Source organism: Alligator mississippiensis, chromosome 1 (assembly GCF_030867095.1).
Source record: "Alligator mississippiensis isolate rAllMis1 chromosome 1, rAllMis1, whole genome shotgun sequence".
In the NCBI taxonomy this organism is placed as follows: Eukaryota; Metazoa; Chordata; order Crocodylia; family Alligatoridae; genus Alligator; species Alligator mississippiensis.
This window is the reverse complement of record NC_081824.1, coordinates 4,779,295-4,801,968: the sequence shown is the minus strand read 5'-3', so window position 1 is coordinate 4,801,968 and position 22,674 is coordinate 4,779,295. Positions and strand designations below refer to the sequence as shown.

Here is a 22,674-nt window from a genome sequence, read left to right as displayed (position 1 = left end):
TCACGCTCAGGGCAGGGCGAGTGCATAAACCCGCAGTTACTGCCATCAATCCCTTCTCTGTAGTGTGGGTGCTGATCCCGCTCGCTCCAGCTCCCCCTCAACCGCCTGCTCTGCCCCCCGCGACCGCGCTCGGCGCCCCACTCCCACAATGCCCAACTGCCCGCCCCGCCCACTCCTCCCGCTATCTGCATACGCCCGCCCCCTCCCCGCCCATGCTGCGGTCGTCACAGCGTTCTGCCCGCCCCCTGCCGGGTCTGGTTTGCGGGGGGGCGGGGCGGAGGAGCTTGCCGCCTTCCACCACCTCACCCTTTTCAACTAAATAACCAGCTAACTGCCTAAAAGGTACAAAAATAAATACGATGGAAATAAAAATTTGCAGAATTAGACAGATATTGTACATGTCATGTCTATAATGTTTACTACATATTATATCTCTATAATTTTGCAAACAAATTTACAAATAAATAAAATTGCAATTGTTTAGCAAATAAGTAAATAGATATATCATTCTGCAGATCAATAAAATTGCACATAAGTAAAATTGCCAAATAAATAAATACAGTGGAAACAACATTTGGCAAGTAGATATATAATTTTGCAAATTTGCAAATGTATTTATTTTTTGTAAAGTTTGACCCCGAGCAGAGGGGCCAGACCCTCTAGCCAGGACCTCATGAGGTGGGGGTCTCTTCCAGCCCTACCTTCCTATGAGCTGGAGCTGGGAGCAGCGAGCAGAGCAGGGCCAGGACTGGGAAGGGAAGGGGCAGAAGGGGCATATTCCAGCTCTGCACTGCCCCAGCAGGCAGGTCTGGCCAGACCAGGCCTCTGCGGGCGTCTGCATGGGGGCAGCCGCAGCCTCCTGGCATGCAGGTGGGGAGCGGGGGCTCATCCTGGACAGCGGCTGCCCCCGCATGGGACACAAAACAGAGGAAGAATGCACACTCCCCAAGGCAGCTTCCAGCCAGGCACGGGGCAGGCTGGCAAACCTGTGCCCATTTTACAGATGGCCAAGATGAGACCCAAAGGGATGGGGCAAAGAAGCTTGGGGCAGGTCCCAGCTTCCTCCTGTGCCACCAGGTGGGAGACCCCTGCCATCCCCTGCCCCCTCCAGCCACAGCCACCGCCACCGCGTGGCCCTCCCCACGTGATCACTGCACTGCGTCTTTTGGTCGGGGCGGCCGCCTTCCTCCTCGGGGCCATGTAAGGTTCACACCCCTTCCTGATCTGCCCACGCTCCCTGAGGTGATCCCACAACCTCCTCCGTGGGGCACAGGCCTATTCAATGTGCCCTTGAAGGGTCACGGGACTAGGCCCATCACAGGAGCCGTAAGCCTCCCTAAAGACACATCAACTAAACACGTGGGACAACAAAAAAGAAACCAGGAACAGGAGGGAGGTCACAGGTTAATAACTAAGGCATCAGAAGGGGACACCGAACAGAGCGCCACTGAAGGTGTCCGTGGACACCGACCGGTGAAACTGTCCAGATAAGTGAGCAGAGGAGTGCTAGGAAAGCAGCCCCCCACTCACCCGGCTCCTCCCGGCCACAGCCTCCTTCCTGGTCTAGAGGGGAGAAAGGCCAGGGGGAGCACGCTGGACCCTGTGATTCCCGGGAGGGCTGAGCGCAGTGGGCAGAAAGGCCGAGGGCAGGGAGGCAGGGGCAGCTGCAGTGCCCGCCGTACGCAGACACCAGAGCCTGTGGCAACCCCCATGGCAGAGCCAGTGTCCCTCGCACATGCATCAAAGAGCAAAGGGATGGGGTCAATCGGCCAGCATGCATCCACGGCACGTCGTGCCCTCTATTTCCTCACAGGCAGCGATGCTCCGCGCCCCAGCGGATGTGCTCCTACCAACTGCGGAGCATGATGCGATGCCAGCAGCTGTCAGGGCCCTGCCTACAGTGTATGGGGCAAGACTGACCCCAGGAAGGAAACCCACTTGCTGTGTGTGTGTGTGTGTGTGTGAGGGAAGCACTAGCAAGGGGCTCTTCATTCGCCTCCTTGGGACTAAGGGAGAGACCGAGATGGCAGAAGGGGGCAACGCTGAGATGCCTGGTGGGAGATGCAGTGACTTGAGTTTGCACTGGGACATGGCAACTGAGTCTGCATGGCACCTCTGCCGTGAGGCAGCCTGGGCACGAGTCCCTGAAGCTATTCAAGAAGGGCCAGGAGCCTGGGGAGATGGATGTCGGGGAAGGAGGGCACAAGCAGCAAGAGCAGGACTGAAGGGACGGCAGCTCCCTGATATCGGCTGTATTGAGGCCAAGACTGGGAGCAATCCAGCAAAGCAGACATAAGAGTACGCCAGGCTGGACTGCTGCTCGCAGCCATCAAGACCACTCTTCTTTACACCGGAACAAGAGCCCTTCACACAGCCCAACAGACTCCCTCTGCATGAGTGAAGACGTGGATATTTAATCAGCTGCCCTGACAAGCACCAGCTACAGCCATTTACAGTGAGGAGCGAGACACAGTAGGAGCTTCACGTGGTCTGGAGCAGAAGTGCCTTGAAACGGCACCGCTAAGACACACGTGACTCTGCTGAGCCCATCTTGGTCCCTGGAGGAACGTCGTGTGCTCCGGTCAGGTCTGCATGACGCGGGGCAAAGCCAGGGCACGGGTCACTTGAGCAGCTTGAACTTCTTCAGGTACTGGTGCACTTGGTCCTTGGGGTAGGGCCGGAGCGCGATGCAGGTAGCGATGTTTTCCGGCTGCTCAATCCACATTTCGTGGTCGACGCTGTGTTCCTTCAGGGTCTCTGCGAGGGTCATCAGGGCACCTTCATCCGGGGCCTGGGGAACAGGAAAAGGAAAGATGAGAAACCTGCACAAAACGATGCCAGCAGCTGGCACCAGCAGAGACCAGGGAGGGAATCTGAGAGACGACAGGCTGACCTGGGGATTTTGGTTACGTGGGAATGTAAGAACTGCCCTGTACTGGGTGAGACCCTGGGTCCCTCTGGCCCAGTCACCTCTCACAGAGCGGCATGGAAAGGGAGAGCAAACGGGTCTGATCAGGGTGTTTCCCCTGTTCCTCTCTCACCTGCAGCCTCCAACATCGCAGGCCCAGGAAGGTTTGTTGCAGTGGTCATGCCCCTCCCTCCCTGCTTAATACCGACTGATGCCCCTTTCCTCCAAGAACGTGTCCAGTTCCTTTGTGGATCTGGCTGGACTCAGCTCCCACTGCATCTGGCAGCAACGAGCCCCGCACTTTAATGACCTGCTGGGTGAAACCGAACTTCCTTGCGTTAGTTTTAAACTGATAGCCTACTCATTTCATCTCACGACCCCCCATTCAAGGGACTAACACTGCCTTTGGAGTCAGGAAGGAAGTTTAGCCCCTGTTCAGATTGGTACGGACTGTGGGGAGAGTTTGCCTTCCTCTGCAACAGGGGGAACGGCCTCCACCTGCGATCTCTTGAACGTATATTAACAACCTGCGCAGCAGCAGGATGGTGGCTGCTGCGGCTCCCCTGCTTTCCCTGTGACAGGGTGGAGCGTGATGTCTGCTGCTGTGTCAGGGTTGATGGTAGTTTTATGAAAATTTCAGATGATGGATGCATCTGGACTGGTTTGCACAGGGCTGACCATGTCTCAAGCAGCGGGTTAGACAAGACGTGACCTCTGGAGCTTCCTTCCAGTCCATCTTTTCTATGATTCCAAGACACCAGCTTCAAACTTCATCATCCCCAGTTGTGCCCCCAACTGCTTCCCCCGGCACACATCTCTCCAGGTTTCCTTCCACCCTGCCCCTCCCCATCCATGGGCAGTTCATTGCAGCAGGATCCCGCTGTACTAGGCATCTGCAAAGCAGCTGACGGCACCGTACGCTGGTCTCCGGAAAGCTGCTCCCCGGGCTGGTTTCGCACGCAGCCTCCTGGGAGTGTTGGGGTGGCATTTTTTCTCGAACAGCGCTAGGAGGCTTTGTTCTGAACAGGCCACACACAACGCAAGCCTAATGGCGGTCCTACAACAGCGTGCGCAAAAAGAAAAGGCTTGAAGGAAGGGACCGGCAGGAGCTGTCACCCACGGAGCTGGATTGAGGATCGATCAAGTGTCTCGTCTCCCGTGCTGGTCTGGAAAGAGCCGCCGTCAGGAAGCCCAGCCCTCGCTCAGCTCCAAACAGGCCTCTGGAAGCAATGACTGGATTAGCTCTGAACAATAGCTGTTGCCACCTACCGAGCTGCCGGCAAATTACTGCTGCTTGTGGCAGCAAGTGCCCTGAAACAGGTGAGTCAGAAGAAGGGATGGTTTATTGAGAGAGGAGGTGGGAAACATGGTCTTCACTGGTAAGGGTCCTAGCTTAGCCTCACTGCCTTTCTCTTCTACAGGACAGTGTGTGTGGGAGGAACAGACTGGCAGGACCAGCAGAGCCAAGAACAGCACAGGGAGATAATTCACAGGGCCACAGGGCTGGAAGGGACCCGCAAAGGTCACACCTAGCCCAACCCCTGCCTCAGGCAGGATCAGCCCTGTGCACACCAGCCCAGATAAATCTGTAATCTAACCTCTTTGTAAATCTACCCTCAACCCCGACACAGCACCATGACCTGTCACAGGGAAAGCAGAGGGACCTTCTGCTGCTGTGCAAATAAAGCCTTGCACCTCAGGGGAAAAGGATCGTCGGCTCCATTTTCCAGGTGGGGAAAAAGCATGGTGGAAAACGTCAACGGTACGAGCAGGAGCAGAACGCAGACTTCCCGACCCCAGGCCGTGCCTGCGCCGCAGCACCTCCAGCAAAGGAAGAAAGATGGGGTGGAAAAAGTCAGCACAAAGAGGCCAAGGACAAAGTTGCATCTATTCTCCCCTGTGCTGTGGCTGCAGTGGCTCCTCACTCCACCACAGCTCCCTCCTGGGGGACAGGATCTCCAGGTGCTCCCCCAGTCACCGCCTCCTCCCCGCACACCAGGCTTCCCTGTTCTCCCAGTCTGCCCAGGCTTCCCTGAGGCACCGTCTCTTCAGGGCCCTCCTCTGGGGACTACAAGGTACAGACAAGAGTAACTAAGATGCTCAGGAAGGAACAGCTGCTAGATCAATAGGGAGTAAAAAAGGTCAGGACTCTTCAGTCTGGAAAGGAGAAGGCTGGGGGGGATATGACAATCGTGAAGGGGGTGCGTAGAGTGACCGGTTCTTCCCCAGGACCCAGGAGACCAGGACTAGAGGGAACCTGCTGCAATGAGCAGGAAATGGGTTTAAAACTAAGAAGAGAAGGTACTTTGTTCTAGGCAGCACGTCATTAACTCAGAGGACCCATCATCACTGTGGGCTGCAGAGGCAGGGACGGCAGCCAGGTTCGAAAAGGCACGAGACACATTCACAGATGACAGATCATACAATCGTGGAGATGCGGGGCTAGGAGGGACCTGCAGAGGTTACATCTATCCAACACTTGCCTGAGTCAGGATCAGCCCTGTCCACACCATCCCAAAGCCATTGTCCAACCTCTTAGCAGAATGACGATCAACCCTGACACAGAACAAGGCAGAGCCCCTGAACTTGGGAGTTCACACGAGCATGGGAGTTAGGGGTATGGACCCTGAATTAGGACTTCCTCGATTCCTAGAACTGCCTTCCTTTCATCAGGGGTGCAGCCTGGGCTCTCCTGGGCATATATTAACCTTTTATAGAAACAGGATGTTGGCCACCACGTTCCCCCTGCTTTCCCTGTGGCACTTGCAGGTGTGATGTCTAGTGCTGTGTCAGCGTTGACTGTAGTTTTGCTAAAAGGTTAGATGATGGATTTGTCTGCGATGCTTTGGACAAAGCTGACCCTGCCTCAGACAAGGGATTGGACTAAACGTGACCTCCGGAGCAACCTTTCAGCCCTACTTCTTTAAGATTTCTGTAAAATGCTGGAGGTTGCATGGCAGGAACAGGGGGAAAACTGTGCTCAGTGCGGGCAGACGAGAGAACAAGGAGCAATAGGCTCAAGTTGAAGCAAGGGAAGTTGAGGTCGATATTAAGAAAATACTCTCATGAGGAGGGTGGTGAAGCACTGGAACAGGCGCCCCAGAGAGGTGGTGCACTCTCCATCCCTGGAGGTTTTTAAGACCCGGCTAGACGAAGCCTTGTCTGGGATGATGTAGTTGGGGCTGGTCCTGCTTTGGGCAGGGGGCCGGACTAGATGTGACCTCCTGCTCAGACCCAATTCACTCCCTCTTTCAGCCTCTGCTCTCGTGTGAAATAGGGTTTTTGTGTTAAGATTTCTTCTGAGTCTAGGTCTGACTCCACACAGGACTTTTAACACGCGAATGGCACCCACGGGCTGAATCTGCACAGGTGGCTCAGTTTTTCTTAAGCAATAGCATCATCCGACTGTTGGGAGGGTCCCACCTCGGGCGACGGTGACTCCCCTCAGAAGCTGGTTCATCTCCTCATCCTTGTGAACGGCCGGCTGGAGGCGGTGGGGGATGATGTGAGTTTTCTTGCGGTCTTGGGCTGCGTTCAGTCAATTCCAATATTTCAGCTGTCAGATATCCCATCCCTGCAGCCAAACCGACTGGTGCCCCCCACTCCCGCTTTCCTAGCATAAATGCCCCTGCGAAGCAGCCGGTGCTCACGGCTTACAGGGAACTGCAACCTTGCCTGGGAAGTCATTGTCAACCCCTTGATTCGAGGATGATCGCTACCGCGGCTCATGGATGGGTCTTGAGGCGGCTTAAGAGTCCAATCTTCGAGCCACAGACCTGTCTACAGAAGTTGCAGGTCTTTCTGCAGAGGAGAGCAGGATGTAGGCTAGGATTTCTCTCCTTTTCCTTCCTCTGCTCTCTCTTCTCTGCCTTGAGGGCAAGATGGTTTCCCCTGAAGTGGGCAGCCACTTGGCTGAGGTTGTGGCACCCTTAGAGTTGGTCGGCAGCCAGCTCCTCCCAAGTCTTGACGTCAACATCCGAAGCGTCAACGATAAAGCAGGTATGTGGCTCCGCCACATCAATGACGTGTAAAGGAGGAAAATAAAGTTTACATCCATTTCCTTGAGGGCCGCCTTCAGTGTGTCCCTGTAGCACTTCCTGCGGTCACCGCGAGATCTCAGGCCATTGATAAGCTAGTTTTGGGTGTTGTCTTCACACGACGTCCAGCCCAGCTCAGCTGATGCTTAAGGATCACGCTGAGAAAAGCAGCATCCATTTTCTTGAGGTGCGTTTTCACCATGTCCCTGTCGGGCTCCACGCGCCCGACTCCACGCCGGTAACACTGGCTCCAGCAAGGATGCTGGCATTTGTGCCGCCATTTTCCCATTGGATGCAGAGGATTTTTCAGGAGCGTCTCCGGGCTCTTGACATGACTCACTCCCCCGCGCAACAACGTGCCCCCATTGCCGACGAGTGCGTGTATCCAGAATCGGGCTCCTCCGTCACCCATCGAGCCCGACGGACGTCAACTCTCGACTCCGAGGGGCTTCGCTTGGCGCTCGCCTGCCGCGGCTGGACGCGATTTTGCTCTGAAGTGACGCCGTTGCTGCTCGGAAAGATTTATCCCCTTCGGGCGCAGGGGCTTCTGCCCGATAAGTAGCGTACTGGCCCCCCTCAAGCGGGGCAGGCTCTGGGAAAGGTGACGGCCGATTCCTCGGCGGCTCTGCGGGAAGGAAACGGAGCCCGCGGCGGGCGATGCTGAGGGAAGGGGCGAGCCCCTGTCGCCAGGCCGTCCCCACCCCCCTGAGGGAGCTGCACCCCCTTCCCCATCCCATCCCACCCCACCCCTCAGGGCTGGGAGGACCCTTCCCGGCATGCCCCGCGCCGCGCCTCACCTCCAGCACCACAGTGCGCATGCGCCCGCGCTCCGCCAGGTAGGCCGCGCTGTCCGGGTGGGCGTAGTGCGCGTGCAGCACGGCCAGCGCCGCGTGACAGGCCTGCGCCACCAGCGCGCCCCGCGGCCAGCGCAGGTCGCCCCGCAGCACCACGTACTGCACCAGCTGTTGGGGGGCGGCCGCCGCCATCTTGCCGGACGGCGCGCGCGCGCGGAATGCTGGGAAGACCCTGCCGCCATCTTGCCGTACGGCGCGCGCGGGGCGCCATCTTGGAGGCGGCTTAAGCGAGGAAGAGCCGAACGGCCGTACGGAGCGTGGGCGCCGCCATCTTGGAGGCGGATAGAGCGCGGGGGAGGCCGGGAAAGGGTGCGGCCGCGTGATGACGTTTTCCGGCGCGGGCGATTTGAGCGGGACCGGAAGTGCCGTGAGGAGACAATGGCGGAGGCGGCGGCGGGGAACCCGGAGGAGGGTGAGTCGGCCTCAAATAACATGGAGCATCCAGGTGTGAGGGGCCGGCGCGAGGCGACATGGAGCCGAGCCGCGCTTACCTCTCCCCTCCTTCCTTCCTGCCTGCCTGCCTGCCAGGGGTGCTGTCCCGTCTCGAGAAGCTGGAGGCCCGCGCCCGCGCCCTAGCACTGAAGCAAGAGGAAGCCGAGCAGCAGCAGAGGCAGGAAGTGGCCCGGCTGCGAGCCAGGATCAAGCAGCTGAGGCGACGGAGGGACGAGCTGAAGGGGAAAGTGAGCCTGCAGCAAGCGGCGGTAAGAGCCCAGCCTGGCCGCGCTCCCCGGCCCGTCTGTCCCCCATAGATCCCCCAATATCACTCCATATATTCCCACCATATATCCCCCTAATATCACCCATGTATCCCCCCAGTATCCTCCCATATATCACCTATATCCCCCCATATATCACCTATATACCCCCATATATCACCTATATACCCCCATATATCCCCCAATACCCCCCAATATCACCTATATCCCCCCATATATCCCCCAATACCCCCCAATATCACCTATATCCCCCCCAATATCACCTATATCCCCCCATATATCCCCCAATATCACCTATATAACCACCCATATATCCCCCCAATATCACCTATATACTCCCCATATATCCCCCCAATATCACCCACGTATCCTCCCATATGTCCCCCCAGTATCCTCCCATATATCCCCCCAGTATCCCCCCAATATCACCTATATACCCCCCATATATCCCCGCCAATATCCTCCCATATATCACCTATATACCCCCATATATCACCTATATCCCCCCATATATCCCCCAATACCCCCCAATATCACCTATATACCCTCATATCCCCCAATATCACCTATATACCCCCCATATATCCCCCCAATATCACCCACGTATCCTCCCATATGTCCTCCCAATATCTCCCATATATCCCCCCAATGTCCCACAAGATCCCCATGTATCTCCCCAATATCCCTCTATATATCCCCTATATATCCATGTATCCCCCCAATATCACCTATATACCCCCAATATCACCCCAATATCCCCCATGTATCCTCCCATGTGTCCCCCTATATATCCCCCAATATCTCCTATGTATCCCCCCAATATCACCACTATACCCAGCTGCTTAAGAAGCTGGTCAGCCCCCATTTTAGGATTTTCCCCGTCTCGTCACCCCGAATGGTCCGTGTCGCGCCCAGAGCGAGGGCACCTGAGTGCCGGCCTGAGCTACGTCGGCAAGCAGGAAACAGCTGTATTTCAGTCACTTCTAGGCTGCTTTTCCCTGGTTTCTGTAGCTGGGCAGGCGGGAGGAAGCCACGAGCAGCGGCGCGGAGCCTGTGCCGACGGCGCGGGTGCAGGAGCGAGCTCTCCTGCAGTGGAAAGTGGAGACCGTGGAGGCCATGCTGCGCGTGTTTTACCTGACAGGTTGGTGCAGGCGTGGACGGACGGTTGATTTCAGCAGGGGAAGGGCCTGGAGGGTGCACCTGCCGTGTAAGCGTCCCAGTCCCGGTGCTTCTGGTGTCGCTTGAAGCAGGTCGTTACAAGTTCACCAGAGAAACTGTCAGCTTTTCTGCCTGTTGCTGAACCAGTTCTCTGAGGCTGAGCTGAGTTAGGAGCCCTGTCAGTCCACAGAAAGCATGGGTGTACTCCTAGTGTAAGGAAACACTGAGCCTGCCATGCTGTCTTTCATAGATTTCATAGACATTAGGGCTGGAAGGGACCTCGGAAGATCATCGAGTCCAGCCCCCCGCCCAGTTGGCAGGAAGTCAGCTGGGGTCATAGGATCCCAGCAAGATTAGCATCCAGTTTTGTCTTGAAGGTGTTCAATGAAGGCGCTTGAACCACCTCCGGTGGCAGGCTGTTCCAGACCTTGGGGGCTCGGACAGTAAAGAAATTCTTCCTTATGTCCAGCCTGAAACAAAAACGATCTTGTGGTAGTTTGTGACCATTCGACCTCGTCATCCCTTGGGGCGCTCTGGTGAACAAACGTTCCCCCAGATACTGGTGGTCACCCCTGATAAACTTGTAGGTGGCCATCAGATCACCCCTGAGCCTGCGCTTTTCCAGGATAAAGATCCCCAGGGCTCTCAGCCTGTCATCGTAGGGTCTGCTTCCCTGACCTCTGATCATGCGCGTGGCTCTTCTCTGGACTCTCTCAAGCTTCTCCACATCCTTTTTGAATTGTGGAGCCCAAAACTGGATGCAGTACTCTAGCTGCGGCCTCACTAAGGCCAAGTACAGGGAGAGAATGATGTCCCAGGATTAGCAGAGCTTTCTAACCCTGTGGTTTTACGATGGTGCTAAAGACTTCTTTCCACTTCCAAGGGATTAGCGGGAAGCTGACCGAGCGCGGCGTCTGTTTCTGCCTCAGCACGGCCTATGACGGCAACTACCTGGATTCCTACTACCTCGATATCGTCATAACGCAGCCGGTTCGGATCCATCGCCACTCCGTGCCCATCTTCATCCCCTTGAAGCGGATAGCTGCGAAGTACTTGCAGACAGACGTCCGGTGCTTCCTGGCTACTCTGTCTGCTCACCTGAATGCTTATGTTGGGAGGAAATACCAGGCAGATTACTTACAGGTACGAGTCACCCCAGCAACCGCTTTAGTGTGGTCTTTGTCCTTATACATATTAAAGAATCATAGAGAAGTGGGGCTGGAAGGGACCTCCGTGGGCCATCTAGTCCAACCCCTGCCTGAGGCAGGATCAGCCTTGTCCAAACCATCTCAGACAAATCCATAATCTGAACTTGTAAAACTACCGTCGTTCCTGATGCAACACAAGGCATCACACCTGAACCTGCCACAGGAAAAGCGGGGGGACCACAATGGTCAGTGTCCTGCGTCTATAAAAGGTTGTCAATATATGCTCAAGAAATCCCAGGCCAGAGGCTGTGTCCCTGCTACCAAGGCAGGTCCTGCTTGAAGCAGGGGGTTGGACTACATGTGACCTCCTGAGGCCCCTTCCGACCCCCATTTTCCGTGATTCTACCTGTTGTATTTAGTCTCCTGATTGCTTCCGAGCATCCTCGCTGCGCGCTATTTTTTCTCCTCCCATCTGGAACAACGATCTTTTTCTCCTTATCCTACCTACTGTGTGTACTTGCAAAATCACAGCATCTCCATAGCTTTCTGTTGGCAAGGACCTTCCTCTTAGCCGTTCAGCCACAAAACATGCTGCTGTGTCCACCCTCTGTCTGCTGGATAAAAACCCCAACATGCCTGTTACCTGCATGATGCTTTGAGTATGAGGAGACAGAGTCAGGGCTATTCAAGATTTAGCGCTTATGTGTTTGTCTTCATCCATGCAGAAGCATTTTTCAGCCTTTCTGGGAGGACACTGGCAGAAGAACTCCTTGTATAACATGCTGGCCTTTAATTATGACGTGACAACGGAAAGCAGCACCTTTCCCTTCAGGGTAAAGCTGCTTTATGGAGACCTTGACCGCAGTCTTCCCACGGAGGCTAGTGTTTCATGCAAAGGTAAGAGGAGAGCAGCCATGTTTGTATGGAGAGCAGGTACATAGGAACAGCTCCAATGTAAATCAGTCTGCTCTAGTTTTCCACAGTCTGCCTGGGGTCATACAGTCACAATATTGCTTAACCTACTTGAGCTGCAGCCCTGTGGAAAAGCAGGTTGCCTAACTCCTCCTGTGTACCTGGCTTTGTCCTGAAGAGATCCTAGCCTCTTGCTGTACGCTTGTTACAGATCTGTTAAAGTCTCAGAGCTGTGACAGGGTTTTGGATCTACAGGCAGGAAAGAGAGAAGGGGAATTTGGGGTGCCCAGGGTGAGACTCGACTGGAAAGAGTTGGTGTGTAGTAGAGAGAGAACCTTCATGCAGCACGGTTTGCTGTTGCAAGAGCCATTGGCATGTTCTGTGTATCAACGTTTGGGGCACCCAGTGTATTACAGCGCCATTCCCTGACGCAGGGAAGTTGAGGTGTGGCCAGGTTTGAAGGGGACCCAGAAGTGTGCACTCCTAGCCACAGTTGCACCTGGTTCTGGGCTGGTAAAACCCATAGCGTTAGACCCTATGATCTCCCAGGGTGAGAAAAGAGAGAAACCTTTCTGTGTGGGAGATGTGATTCCTTTCAGTGGTGGGCTCCTCCAGGGGAAGCTCTCTCTTCCTCTTGGAGCAATGAGCCCTTTATGGCCACAAGGCAAACCCCCAGCAGGCTTTGAGTCCAGCTGCTGGGGGAGGTCATTGGCCTGTCCACAGGGTTCAGCTTCTTTGCGGGGCAAGATCCGACCTTTACAATGCTTGCCACATGGTTGGATGGCATTGGTGTGTGCAGCATGCTAAAACACTGGAAGTGGCACCTTAAGGGGTGGGCAGTATGGTTTGATGCCAGCTGTGCTGGGGTGGGTCCAAGGCCGCACTCCAGCCTCAGTGCCCGTGGGTCACAGCCAGCAGAGGAGGGGTGATGTTAGAGGCGGTTCCTTTCCCTCTGGCTTCCTCCTGCTGAGGGAGAGGGGTGGGGTGGTGGGGGCAGGCTTTGATGCTGCAGTGATGGGTGCCAGTAGGGGAAAGCAGTTAGGTGGATAAGCTAAGCCTACAAGGTGCCCTGGGCAGGGGCTGTCTCAGAGCCAGGAAACTGAGGCCGAAGCCAGACAGCCCTTTCACCGCAGGCAGCTGTCTACTGTGCTCCTCTGTCAGGGTGGACTTGGGGAAGGGAAAGCGAGTGTGGGGAGATCAATGGGACTGAAACCCTCTAGGGTAGGGAGGAGAGATCAGGAGCTGTAGCAGGTGCCAGTGGTGAGATGGCATCCTTCTTATCCCCACTGACTTACTGGTTTCTTGTTGGAGCAGAGGATGTACCTGCCTCGCTGCTGGAGAAGGCGGCGACTCATTCCTCCTTGTTCATGAACATGGCCCTGCACAAAGCCTTCGACACCTTCAGAAAGGCAGCAGAGACGCCAGATAACACGGAGTAAGTGGACAGCACCTGTCCGCTCACCAGATTGTACGTGCTGTACCGAGGTTGCTGCTGGATCCGTGCTCTTCACACTGGACTGGTGAACCAGAGGAACAGGTGAACCAGACCCCACAGTGCCATGGACCCAGGCCCCCAGAGGTCTTGAGGTGCCTGGTCTGAGCACATTCTCTGTACACACCCCCTCTTTCTCTCTAGTACCTCACTGGGCCGGGCAGGAAACATTTCTTACCGCTGGAATGGGACACCTGAGATTTTCAAAGTCACAAGCTACTTGGATGAGAGAAATTGGTACCAGCGAACACCAGGCACCAGGCTTATGCCATGGTCAGCTCTATCTGGCCCCTGAGCATTGAGTGGTGTGGAGCAGGTGCAAACTCCCTCTGTGCTGCTCTGTAAGTGGCCTGGATACTTCTAGGCCTTGTGAGGAGATTGCCCTAAGGCTGGATCAGTGCGAGTGCCCCTTGGTGATGGCACTGTGGCTTGCCCAGGGGCCAGGGTTTCCTAATCACTCGATGATTGTGGTGGAGGCTTTGGTTCAAAGATTTGACAAGGAGAGCCCAGAACGTGTCTGGTGATAACTTCAGCTAGGCAGAAATCACGGGCACGCACTTCTGTGCGCGAGCGGGACTGGAGCTGAACACCGAAGCCTTTGTGATAAAACCTTTGGGATGCATTAAAATTCTCAGCAGCTTGGCAGAGCCAGTGCACCTCCCCTTTACATTACAGTCCTGAGCTGCTTTCCCTGTGCCTTCATCTGTGCTGGCTTTTGCCTTCCCTTTTTATCAAATGATGCTTCCTGGAGGCACTTTCACTTTTTTAACTTAATAAAACAGTGATTGTTATAGGAAACCTTGTGACTTCTTCTTACTCTGATCTCTGCGTATTGAACTTGTATCTCAAGTCTCCCCTGTGACACGAGACAGCCGAGTTTCTGTTCCTCTCGTGTTAGCCTAGAGTTGCAAGGTTTGAGTTTTAAATTCCCCTGGAAGGAGACAACAGAGGGATTTTATTCTACCTGAGACTGTTTGGGTTAAATGCGGCCTCCAACCTGCCCTTGTCGCTGCAGCCTGAATTTCCACAAGGGGAAGCTTTTCCAAGCACTGTATTTCTGCCTGGGAGATTGAGTCCCTTTGGCTCACACAGCTTGCGGGGGTGTTTCTGAAGGGTTGCACAGGGAACCAGCCCTGTTCCCTGCACTATCAGTCAGCTAGTGATGTTGGCATCCTCCTGCCCCCTGCTTCCCACCCCAGTGCCATTCTGGGGCCTGCTGCTGCTATAGCAGCATCGGTGTGTGCTACGTTGAATGTAATGCTGCTTTCCTGCAGCTCACTTGGGTTGAACTACAGTGAGACTGAAGCGACCTGTCCCCTTCTCCAGTGAAACTGAAATGACCTGTTTATCGTCCCGTGCCATTCAGAAAACAAGCCCTCCTGTCTCCGTGTCATGAGCTGCTGAGCATTGTCTCGGGGCTCATGTTGCACCAATCCTCAATGCAAAGGAAGGGTTTTTCCACATCATTTTTTAGGGCTTAATGCCCCAAAATGTCTTGGTAAGAACCTGGTCACACTGGAAAGCTCAGTGCATTAGAGAGGAGGGGGTGGGTCCCAGCTGAAGGCCGGGTGACTTCCAGGCACTATGTCTTGTATTAACCTCAGGCTGGGTGTGTGCCCTCGCAAAGGGGGTGTTGCTGGGGCAGTGGCTGCTTCTGAAAGCCCCTGATCTGTTCCTTGTGCCCCCATACCTCTCAGGTGGGGAGTGCTTGAGCAGGTCTGGTTTGAGATTAAGCTCTGCTCAAATCATTTACCTCACTGACCACTGCAAGTTCACCAGTGCTCGGTGTTGGCTCCTGGGAGCAGTCGATGGCCTTGACTTTCTCCTGCTGCTCCGTCTTTTCATTCTGTTCCCGTACTTGCCCCAGTGTAAGTAACACGGTGGTGTGGGGCCAACGTCCAGGAATGACAATGCCACTGAGATTGTGCGTTATAGCCATAGCCTAGTACTTGGGGCATTCTGGCTGCAGCAAAGGCCCAAAGTTGGCATCCTTTGGCCTTGACACTGCCGTGGGCAGCAGGCTGAAGTGTTTGGGGGAGTGACCAGCTGCCCTGTTGATGTTGTCCCACTTGGTGTATGTGAATACTCACCAGAGCTGAGATTTGCAGGGTCTCCCTGGTCCAGAAGAGGGCTCTAGCCTTGGGACTGCAAAGCTTCCCCACTTAATGAATATCCATTGGTGCCAAACAGACCAGCATCAGCAGAAGGAGTCTCGCCCTGCAGCATGCAATACCTTGGTGCTAGATAAAGCTCCTGGGACGGAGGAGCCCAGGGCGCAAGTCTTAGCTCCAAATTGGGCGCAGTTGAGATATGATTCACTGTATCCCACCTCCCTGCAGAGCAGCCTCATCCCCTGTTATCCTGTGCATGGATCAGCTGTACCCTGAGGATGCTCATGCGATTGGGCCTGGGACATAGGGGAACAGCCAATGTCAGAGTCCTGCTGGGGCCAGGACTGAGGCAGAAGCAGTGTCATGTCTTAAGTGACTTGGCAGGTGCCCACATGAACGCTTGCAGGGATTGGCATCAGCTGCGGAGACCTTGGTGCCAGCCAGCCATCCTGACACCTTGGACTCGGTGCTTGATGCCTCCATTGATACCAAAGCCCTTTGACTCTGGTCCTAGGGAGCCAGATGGGTTTTCTGAACTATGACCTGGAGCCTGAAGGGCTGAGAAACCTGGAACAAAATCTGTCTATCACTTTTTCTCTGTATTAAGGGGAGTGTCACCTTCACAAAGGGCATAGAAAACCACTGCTCAAAGCAGTGCGTGTTTGTCCAGTGGGCGCTAGCCTTCATCTCTGATGGCCCTGGTTCATGTTCATGTGTCTGCTTCATGTCTGCGCATGCCTACAGTGAATGTTTGGGCTGGGACCTGTTTTCCTTCCTCTCCCAGAGCCAGTGACCCAAAGTGGTCTGGATAAGACCAAGCCACCAAGTTGGGTAGAGTTGCAGATGTGTTGGAGGGTAGAGCTACTCTCAGGTCATTGAGACGTGGGGCTGGAAGGGATCTCCAGAGGTCACATCTAGGCCAACTCCTGCATGAAGCAGGATCAGCCCTGTCTAAACCATCCCAGACACATCCATTGACTGCTCTCATAGCAAAATGTCACAGGTCCAGAATGATCAGGAGAGACTGGGAAACTGGTTTGCAATCAATCAGCTGAAATTCAAGGACAAGTGCCAAGTCCTGCACTTGAGATGGAACAACTGCATGCGCAGAGAGCCTGGGGAGCAGCTGCCTGCGCTGCAGAGAAGTGAGGGTTACACTGGACCATAAGCTGAATGTGAGCCAACAATGTGCCCTTGTTGCAAAAAAAGCCCAAAAGCTTCCTGGGTTGTATCAACAGAAAAGTCATTTGCAAATTAAGGGAAGTGATTTTTCCGCTCCCTTCAGGACCAGTGAGGCCTCGCCTGGAGCAGTGTGTCCGGTTTTGAACATCAAGAAGGACATAGATTAAAATGAATCCAATGCAGAGCAACAGAAATGATCAGGGGCCTATGAGGAAAGACTGAAGGAATTGGAGCTATTTAGTTTAGAGAAGTAGAGGGAGGATTGGATAACTGCCCTCAAATCCCTGAAGGGTGATTGTGGAGAGGATGGAGAGGCGCTTTTCTTTGTGGCTGCAGGGGAAAGGACTAGAAGCAACAGCCTTAAGCTGCAGCAGGAGAAATGTAGGTTGGAGATGAGGATCTTTCTGACTACCTTCACCTCCCTGCAGGCGGGTTGCAAAGAGGATGGAGCTGGACTGTTCTCAGTGGGGGCAAATGACAGGAGCAATGGGCTCAAGCTGCAGCAAGGGAAGTTGAGGTTGGATATCAGGAAAAACTTTTTCACTAATTGGGTGGTGAAGCACTGTGACTGGTTACCCAGAGAGGTGGTGGACTCTCCATCCTTGGAGGTTTTGAAGACTTAGCTCAACAAAGTCTTGTCTGGGATGATGGAGTTGGGGCTGGTCCTGCTTGGAGCAGGGGGATGGACTAGATGTGACCTCCTGAGGTCCTTCCAGCCCTCATTTTCTATGACTCTGGCTCTGAGGGTATTCAGGCATTGGAGCAGACTGCACAGAGGAGATGTAGGAGCTCCATCCGTGGAAGTCTTCAAGAGCAGGTTGGACACTGGGCAGGCTTAGTCACGGATGGTCCTGCCTCGAGCAGGCGGCTGGACTAGATGATCTTGTGAGGCCCCTTCCAGCCCGACTTTCCTATGATCGATCCTCACCCAAGACAACACATGGCGTTTCAACAGCAAGCAGACACGCGACCACTGCGGTTTAAAATTCACCCGGTTCTATTCCAGAAACTAGAGGAATAATTACACTGGTTTGTTTTGTTTTTTCGTTTTGTTTCGTTTCCAAACAGAATAGTGGCTGAAGGCTTTAATAAAACAGTCTTGTTCTTTGCCAATACCTGTTAAACTCTTCCTGAAAGCAGCAGCAAAGGTGACAGCAGCAGAGAGTGCAAGGCAATATCGGAAAGAGAGAGCCTACTCGCGGCCGGACCACACCTTTAAAAATATAAATGTCACTCTGTCTCTGGCCATATATATATATATATATCCGTATAGATCTGAAACGCACACCAGGGGTGTCTCGTTCCCTTCTGCAAGTGAAAGGACATATTGCACTCCCGCTGGGCTCCTAACTACGGTGGCTTGGGACAAGGATGAGTGGGGTTTTGTAAACTAGATGGCCACCCCAACCTCCCTGGGTTGCCTTCCCTCTCCCTGCACAGGCAAGCTGTTGGCTCTCACCACCTGTCCTGAGCGCTATGTGCAGGTCGGGGCTGTGGCACGACGTGGGCATCTGTGCCCCCGACTTCCTTCTTTACACTAGACTACCTGGGTGCCCTGGGTGAGAGCTCCTGCTGAAATCTCATGCCCAAATGTCCATGCCCGCGGCAGCGAGGGGCATGCAGTGAGCTCCTGGAGGATGCCATCAAGCCCTTTTTCACCCATGGTCTCCGCTGGGCTCCGCAACAGAGGCGAAGCACGAGTCAAGCAGACCCCCCCTCTTCAAGAAAACCTCCAGGAAACAAGGGTCACGCAAGGGGTTGGGTATCTTGGGACTCTAAACGGTAGGTGTGGAAGGGGGTTACCCTCGGCCAGGTCCCCCAGAGCGCAAGGCGCTCCGAACCGGCCGCCTTTGGCGTCAGGCAGGCACTGGGCATTGTCGGTGGGCGGGTGCCCGGGGGCCGGCCCCCTCAGGAGCTGTCGACCACCTGGTGGGGCAGCGTGATGGAGGAGCCGTTGATGAAGGAGCCCTGCTTCTCGCGGCCCTTGAGGAAGAAGGTCAGCAGCTCCCCCTTGCCCTTGACGAAGATGGTGCCGCGGCGCACGAAGCGGAAGCCGTACTCCTTGAGGATGACGTGGGTCTCCTCCACCACCTGGGGGGGCCGGCAGAGGCAGGCTGTCAAGGCTGGCAGAAGCCCTGTGGCTGCCTTCCCTGGGCTGTGCCCTGGACGCCTTCCCGGAGAGCTCCTTGCCTGCCTGCTGCAGTCGCGGCTCGGTTTTTCCCAGGCGTAGCCGCCCCCTCCCTCCCCAGAGAGACGAAGAGTGGCTCCATGAGGGCACTAGCACTGCGCTGGAGCCAAGGGCGTGCCTGTGTCCTGTGGCAACTGGCGCTCTGTCTGCCCCAGCCCTTGCCCCACTCCCTCCTCAGCTGCTTTGGTTTCCTTCACTCCACCCCATCTTTTCTGCCTTCCTCTCAGCTTCCCTTCCTCTCCTGGAACAGCTGCTGATCAGCCCAGGTGCGTTCATGCTCCAGACCTGGCTCCATCGGTTGGATCCCCCCAGCCCCCCGCACTGAGTCTTGTGTCCAGCACTACTGCACTCCCCCATTCCTGACTCATCTGCAGCACCGAGACTGCTCTCAGTAGGGAAAGTGCAATCTCTTCCCCGTGCCTATAAGCACCTGTCGCTTCTGGAGCGAAGGCTGTACGAGCGTTTCCATCCTAAGCCCCCGTTTTTGGTGGTTCACCAAGTATAACTGAGCTGAAAGCAGCCTGGCATGGGCTCCCCCTCAAAAAGGGGGCACTGCGTACCCACCTGTATGTTTCCCATGACGCCCGTTGACTCCATCCTGCTGGCGACATTCACTGTGTTGCCCCAGATGTCATAGTGGGGCTTGCGCGCGCCGATCACGCCTGCCAGCACCGCCCCTTTGTTCATGCCTGCAAAGATCCCACGCAAGGACAGCTGCTCCTTTTGTCCTCTGGGGCCTTCCGTGGCTTGTCCCGCTAATACATCCGCACGCACCACCACCACTCATAATATATAGGGGACCCCTCCAACCACCAACCACCGCACGCTGGCACATGAACACATGAAGATGCAGCCATGACGCAGGGCCTACCCAAAGCCAAGACTGGATCTAGGGTTTTCCTATGGGGGGGGTGCAGGTGTAGCAACCTGCACTGCAGGGGTGACTACACCCCTTACTCCCTGCTTCCTTCCCCACCAATGCAAGCAAACGGCCCTTGAGAGCCTCCAGGGATGATTTTTAAGCCCCTAAAGCAGGAGAAAATGCCCCACGCTTCCACCTGCTGTTGCTTTCCCTGCTGTTTCAGGGGCCAGGAGAGCAACAGAGCTGTTGCTGCCTGCCCTGATGGGGCTGCACCAAGGCTGGGGACAGCAGCCATGGCTGGACAAAAGACTAGATCTCCCCTCTGCCTGCCCTAGGGAAGGGGATCCCCCCTGCCCGTCCCCACCACTGCCATCCCCATCTGCAGCTGAGCCCAGGCTCCCGGGGCGGACAAGATCAGCTCTGATGCTTCCCACACCCCCGGAACAGCATGGAAGCAACGGGGGCAGGCAGGGAAAAGGAGGGGAGGGGGATTTTCATTTCCTTTAAGGGCTTTAAATAGTCTCTGGAGGCTCCAGAAGTGGGGGATGCAGCTGTGCTACTGCACCCACTCTGGATCTACCCCTGCCTGGAGCTGTTGGATGCATGGGGCATGCACAGTGCCCTCCTGCCCCCAGGTTCCCGTGCTGAGTGACACTCCCACAGGATGGTCACACGCAGGATTGCCGTCACGGCCCCCGCAGGACACCCGTGATGCTGCCATGTGCAGGTGCTCTAGGGTGACACGGCTGAAACGGAACCGGTCTTGGCTGGGAAGATGTAGTTGGGGCTGGTCCTGCTTGGAGCAGGGGGTTGGACTAGATGTGACCTCCTGAGCTCGCTTCCAACCCCCATTTTCTGTGATATGGGCTGGCCTTGCCAAGCAAGCTCAGCACTGTAGCGACGAGGACACAATGGCATAGGCTTTCACAGGGCCCCTCCTTGCTAGCCCCTGCAGCCTGCCTTCCCCATCTTTGTCTCATACGGTTTCTTTTACCGTGCCAGAGCCCCGTGCCCCTGGAGCTGGCTGCAGTGAAGGCTGGGTGCCGTCCCACCACCCCCACCCACTCCCTGGAGCAGCACTTGCCTATGCGGAGCATGAAGTTGTTGAAAGACTGGTAGTTGATGTTCATCAGGGTCACTTTCATGGCCAAGGCAAAGTCCGCCAGGTCGGCAAGGTGCTGCCAGCGCTCCTTGTCTGACAGGTTCTCCTTCTGCGAGGGGAGCAGAGGGCAGCTGGTCAGGGAAGCGGAGTCGGGATGTCCCAGCATCAACCCCCTTCTCCACCCCTTCCTGCAAAGCACCAGCCTGGGTCGTCTCCCTGGCTCCCCCGCTACCTCCACCCCAGGGTGGAGCTCAGATTTTGAAAAGGGGGGGTGCAGAGGATGAGGTGCATGGATCACAACACCTATTTTTCTTCAGTTAAAAACAAACTAGAAGCTTTACTAATAGCCCAGGGACCTGGATTGTTCGTTTTCTGATTGAAGCAGGAACAAATATAACGTCGTTGGAGTGATTTAAAAACAACCCGCAGGGCTGCGAAATAGGAGCTCCGTTACCAGGAGCAGCCAAGAGGCAGCAGCACGGCAGAAGAAAGGCTAGCTTGGGATTTTGGAAGAGCATTACAAAGGAAAGAGGGTCGTTAACACCGGTGCAAGGAAACGGTCTAAAGGATCAAGCAGGTTATAACGAGTCATGAAGTCGAGTGACCAACGCACCGCTGCCCGAGTAGAAATGCTGCAGCCCCTGCCGGCAGTGGATGTTAAATGTTGGGTGCAGCAGGAGTCAAAGGGCATCAGTGCACCCCCCTGGATCCGCCCCTGCCCCCCATACCTTGGTGGTGTTGTAGCCATTGCTGTTGGCATCAGGGGTCACTCCGGAGGCCGCCATGTAGGTGCTGCCGATGGTTTTGATCTTGGTGATGCATCGGAACTGGGGCTCATCCAGGAGCTGAGCGAGAGGGTAGACAAATCAGTCGAAGCCTGCGACACAAGGCTACAGGCGCCCCAGGCCCCCCAGCCCCTGTCAGCCCGTCACGGCCCCCGCCTGGCCTCACCGCGTCGAAGTCGGAGATGATCTCGTTGAGGAAGCGCAGGCACTCGATGCCGCCGTTGTTGATGCTCTCCTCCGTGTAGAAGTCAGCGAAGTTGGGCAGGGAGGCGAACATGACGCCGATCTCGTCGTAGGACTGGCTGTACAGCTCCTGCGGGGCCGGGCACCGGGACGCTCTGCTCAGCCGGGGGCAGCTGAGCCCACCCAGTCCCTACCATCGAAGGGTCTCCTCCGAGCTGCCCCCAGTCCGGCTCTGCCGAGATCCCGCAGGGGCTGCTGAGCCACAAACTCGCCCACATTCCCGCCTTCCTCCGGCGGAGATGGGCTGTGGTAGGGGGTGCGCTTGATCCCCCCATTACCCACTTTGTGGAGGCAGGGCACCAGGGCCCACAAAGCAGCCAAGACTTCCTTTGGCTCTGCCCTGTCGCCTCTCCTGGACCATTCCTGAACCCCCCTGCCACCCCAAGGGGCAGATATCAGGAGCCCCATTTTGCAGCCAGGTTCACAGGGCAGTTCTGCCCTCACCAGCAGCCCAGAAACTGGCACCCCTTGAACCTCCGGCCCCTGGGAAATCCCATTTTTGGGGGGCTGGGTTTGCTCTCGCTATGAAGGGAGACGCAGCAAAGAGGCTGAGCTGGCTTCACCCTGCCCTGAAGAGGTGAGAACATGTCAGGACAGGATGGTTAGGACAGGACGTACAGGATGGTTTGGACTAGACGTGACCTCTGGAGCTCCCCGCCAGCCCCGCTGCTCTAGGAGCCTATAGGTGACCAGCCCCAGCTCCCCGAGGCACCTCCGCAGCCCAGACCTCACCCTCACGGCCAGCCTGGAGAAAGGTAGGGATGGTCTGTGCAGAGGAGCAGTCCAGACAGGGTGAGATCAGACAATCCCACCCCATTAAAACGGGGCCTGTGCCAGCTGCTCTGTGGTAAGTGTTTCTTGTGTCCACTCCTATCCCGCGGTGAGCAGGAGCTAAACCGGGCCGCTTCAGCCCTGTCTTATTCAGAGGTAAGCTGCCCTGGTTTGGTTTCCAGGGACAGGAGTGGACACATCGAAC

At 55.7% G+C, this 22,674-nt stretch overlaps 3 protein-coding genes across 6 annotated transcripts in view; 1 reads left to right on the top strand and 2 right to left on the bottom strand.

Moving 5' to 3' along the window:
* Positions 1-2,394: 2,394 nt before the first annotated feature.
* PTRHD1 (peptidyl-tRNA hydrolase domain containing 1) lies at positions 2,395-7,971 on the bottom strand. 2 transcript variants are annotated; one of them, XM_059728325.1, is made up of 2 exons: positions 7,743-7,971; positions 2,395-2,791 (listed from the first exon to the last, which is right to left on the bottom strand). In XM_059728325.1, the coding sequence occupies exons 1-2, from the start codon at positions 7,929-7,931 to the stop codon at positions 2,621-2,623; spliced, it is 360 nt and encodes a 119-aa protein (XP_059584308.1). In that variant the 5' UTR covers positions 7,932-7,971; the 3' UTR covers positions 2,395-2,620. The 2 variants fall into 2 exon arrangements, with proteins under 2 accessions (XP_059584308.1, XP_019339340.1); XM_019483795.2 differs by lacking the exon at positions 7,743-7,971 and adding an exon at positions 3,436-4,010.
* Positions 7,972-8,220: 249 nt separating this feature from the next.
* Positions 8,221-14,023, top strand: CENPO (centromere protein O). Its single transcript, XM_014610214.3, has 5 exons — positions 8,221-8,500; positions 9,527-9,656; positions 10,557-10,816; positions 11,547-11,718; positions 13,048-14,023. Exons 1-5 carry the CDS (start codon positions 8,270-8,272, stop codon positions 13,170-13,172), a joined length of 918 nt encoding a protein of 305 aa, XP_014465700.2. The 5' UTR covers positions 8,221-8,269; the 3' UTR covers positions 13,173-14,023.
* A 3,474-nt stretch (positions 14,024-17,497) lies between these two features.
* ADCY3 (adenylate cyclase 3) overlaps positions 17,498-22,674 on the bottom strand; it is a 58,492-nt gene continuing 53,315 nt past the window's right edge. For all 3 annotated transcript variants that reach the window (XM_006258853.4, XM_019483794.2, XM_059728320.1), the window contains 5 exons: positions 21,622-21,768; positions 21,399-21,515; positions 20,653-20,779; positions 19,271-19,395; positions 17,498-18,609 (listed from right to left, as the gene is read on the bottom strand). In XM_006258853.4, coding sequence (XP_006258915.1) covers positions 18,427-18,609; positions 19,271-19,395; positions 20,653-20,779; positions 21,399-21,515; positions 21,622-21,768 — 699 coding nt within the window. In that variant the 3' untranslated portion in view covers positions 17,498-18,426. The remainder of the gene's footprint in view (positions 18,610-19,270; positions 19,396-20,652; positions 20,780-21,398; positions 21,516-21,621; positions 21,769-22,674) is intronic.